This window comes from Pteropus alecto, unplaced genomic scaffold (assembly GCF_000325575.1).
Source record: "Pteropus alecto unplaced genomic scaffold, ASM32557v1 scaffold8, whole genome shotgun sequence".
Lineage (NCBI taxonomy): Eukaryota > Metazoa > Chordata > Mammalia > Chiroptera > Pteropodidae > Pteropus > Pteropus alecto.
The window spans coordinates 21,804,829-21,807,959 of NW_006494609.1; the positions used below are offsets into that span (position 1 = coordinate 21,804,829).

The 3,131-nt window shown below is 63.1% G+C and overlaps 1 protein-coding gene across 1 annotated transcript in view; it reads left to right on the top strand.

Moving 5' to 3' along the window:
* The first annotated feature begins 399 nt into the window (after positions 1-399).
* The window catches only part of DLK1 (delta like non-canonical Notch ligand 1), a 28,047-nt gene continuing 25,315 nt past the window's right edge, over positions 400-3,131 (top strand). Inside the window, exon 1 of the mRNA XM_025042125.1 lies at positions 400-540. Coding sequence (XP_024897893.1) covers positions 400-540 — 141 coding nt within the window. The remainder of the gene's footprint in view (positions 541-3,131) is intronic.

The following is a 3,131-nucleotide window of genomic DNA, read 5'->3' on the forward strand; positions in this document are numbered from 1 at the left end:
TTGAATTTCCAAAGAAGTCGGAAGGAGAGTTGGGGGCAGGTGGGCATGGCATGGATACTGTCTGCTTCATCAGCCCCCTCCCCCCGAATTTCCAACGTCGGGGGGCAGGTGCGGCAGGGTAGGGGTGGGGAACTGAGGGCTGCCTTGTGCCACCCACGGGACAGATCCTCAGAAGAGCTGAGTTCTAGGATGCCTGACTTCGTGGCTTGAGATTCGTACTGTCACACTGGGCCCCAAAGTTCTCCGCCGTGGAACGTGACCACGGCATTTCGAGCCTGGAAATACTTGCAAGATGGGACTTGCCCAACTCCTCCACGGACCATAAAGTAATTTCCATAGGCAGCTGAGGGACACCTTGCTTGGAACCCTCTGAGTGCCCACCGGTTCTCCAAGATCAACATGGCCCCGGCTGGCCGAGGCCTGGACAAGGGACCCTGCAGTGCGGGGCCTGACGGGCGGCTGGCGGAAGCCGCCCACCGGCCACCTGGAACGAGGCCGCAGTCTCAGGCCCCCGCACTGGTGGCCTCTTCCCTGGTGGCGGTAAGTGGTAGAATCAGGTGTCTGGAGGGGGTGGATAATAAAGGCTGTCTGTCTGTCTGTCCGTCTGTCTTTGGGGCCCATGTTGACTATGGCAAGACTTCAGCGGCCCCGGCATAAGGGGTCTGGTCTGTGAGAGTCATGAGTCACCACAAGGGTGGGGCCCACAGTCTGCTCAGCTCCCTCAGCGAGGAGGGCACTGCGCTCCGAGGGGCAAGGCGCAAGGCGGGGTCAGCAGGGTCAGCGGGGACCTTGCTCCTGCCCCCTGCCCTCCCCGCCCGGCCAGCCCTTGCACCCGCCAGCTCTGTGCCTGGACATGGGGTCCCGTCTTCCTAGTTCTGGGTTGAGTTCTCTCGATGCAGCACTGCACACAGAGCCCAGGGGAGGCCAGGCTGGAGGAGTGGACCGCAAGGCTGCTCTGAAGACCCCAGGAGGCCTGGCCTCGGGGTCAGGGTTTGGTGAGGCCCCACTGTCTCCCTGGCTGTTGGGGTGACTTTGAAAGAGGAGCTGTTGATGGACTCACTCTGCCCATAGCTGTGGGCATCGGTCCTGGCTGCCCCCTGACTGGCTGTGTGCCCTTGACCTCTCTGAATCTTTTGTCATTGGACGCGTGGGACCTGCTATGTGGTGAGGGCAGGCGTCAGGTGACGTGCGCCAGTGCGGGCGAAGCCCCCACATACTCACTGCCAGGCACAAAGCGAGAGGGTGGCGAATGCTCCGTGGACATGGCCTGGGAGGCCACCAACTTCAAGTACGAGAGTCTGGTGTTGGGTTGACAGCGGGGAAGGGGTCTGTGTGGGTCTTCGGGAGAAGAAGGACCTGACAGAGCCGGACTCCACACCGGGACAGAGGCCGAGGGTCGGGGATGGACACGGAACTCCAGTGGGGAGCTGACGCCAACCCTGTGGCACCTGTCCCCCTGGGCGTCCCCTGCAGTGGGTGGCCCTCTTCTGATGCCACCAATGCACTTCCAAGAAACAAAGAGGGCAGGGCCGCCAAGCACATGGTTCACCTGGAGCCCCGGTGTGGGGGAGCCGGGGGGCAGGCGGGCAGATCCGACCCAGGGGGACGCCGACCCGGGCTGAGGAGCCGGAAACCCTGAAGCAGATGCGAGACGGGCGGCATGACGGAGGCGGGTGGTCCGGTGGGTTTCGGGGGTCTGCGCCCACATGGGGATCCCCCCACCACAGCGCGAACCCACACGGTGGGTCAAGTCTGTGTAAAGGGGCCGAGATGGGGCCCAGGGCGTCCGAGGTGCCTGCTAGCTCTCTGTCGGTCCCCAGAGCTCAGGGGCCCACACTGTCCCCGGGGAGGGACGAGGGGGAGCTTCCGAATGTTGTCTGCGGAACCGGTCGGGGAGTGGCCACCCCGGTCCTCCAGAGTTCCTGGGGTTCTGGGAGAGCCGAGTGGGAATCTCTTTCCTCCGAGGCTGCATGGGGACCAAGAGAGCCACGGCTTTGCACTTGGCGGGCGCCCAGCCACATCAGGTCCCCTCCTCCTTGTGGAAGGTGGGAGCGAACTCCTGCCCTGCATCTGATGAGCTGAGAGGTTTTATGGGCAGTAAAGTGCTAAATGAACGAGTCAGTCATCTGGTAAACTAGAAGTGCTTGGGAAAACAAGGCAGGTCACGGACAAGGCGGATTCGACCGACACCCGAGGGGGTGAAGCAGCGAGTCGTGTGGGGTCTGGGCAGAGCGCGCTCTCAGAGGAGACAGCCGTGCCCAGGCCCTGGGGAAAGGGGCCCCTCTGGTGTCTGGGCAAGCTCGAGGGGGCCGGTGTGGCTGGAGCGGGGGGAGAGAGGAGAGAGGGCTGTCAGGTGCCAGGCGGGGGCTCCAGAGCAGGTGGGGGTAGAGCTGGATGACACAGGCTCTGGTTAATGGCCCGTCACAAGGCGGGAGTGGTTTGGCTTTCATAGGCTCACCCCGCAGGGGAGAAGCTGGAGGAGCAGCCAGGAGGTTGTCATCATGAAGGCTCAGACAGGTGGTGGCACAGAAGGGGAGAGAAGTGACTGGATTCTGGGCACGTTTTGAAAATAAAGCCGACGGGACTTGCCGATGGCTTTGATGTGGGGTATGAGAAAAGGACAGTGACCAGGACGCCCCCGGGGACCGGCCTGAGCGATGGGAGCGTGGAGGTGGCGCTCACCTTGTGAGCCTGCGAAAGCGACCAGGGGGTGGTACAGTTGCGGTGGTGGCCGAGCTGGGCCGAGTCCACCTCCTGCTTCCCAGGCGACAGTGGCCCTGAGGACTGGACTTTGCACCCCCAACCCCCAGCCCCCAAACTAAGAAGAGTTGTCAGGCTGAAGGAAGGCGAGAGGTCTCAGGGCCTAAGGAGGGAGAGAGCCGCATCCACGCTGGGGGCACAGGTGCCCAGAGGGCCCAGCCTTCCGGAAATCCGCGGGACGCATGGCGGATGAGATGCAGGCCGAGGAAGCTGGAGATGGTCTTCTCCTCTCATAAACGCGTGTGGGCACGCACACACACGCACACACACGCGCACACACGCGCACACACGCGCACACACGCGCACGCACGCGGCACAGAGACGTGCACATATGAGCATCACCAAGTGGGCACACGCACACATGAACACAC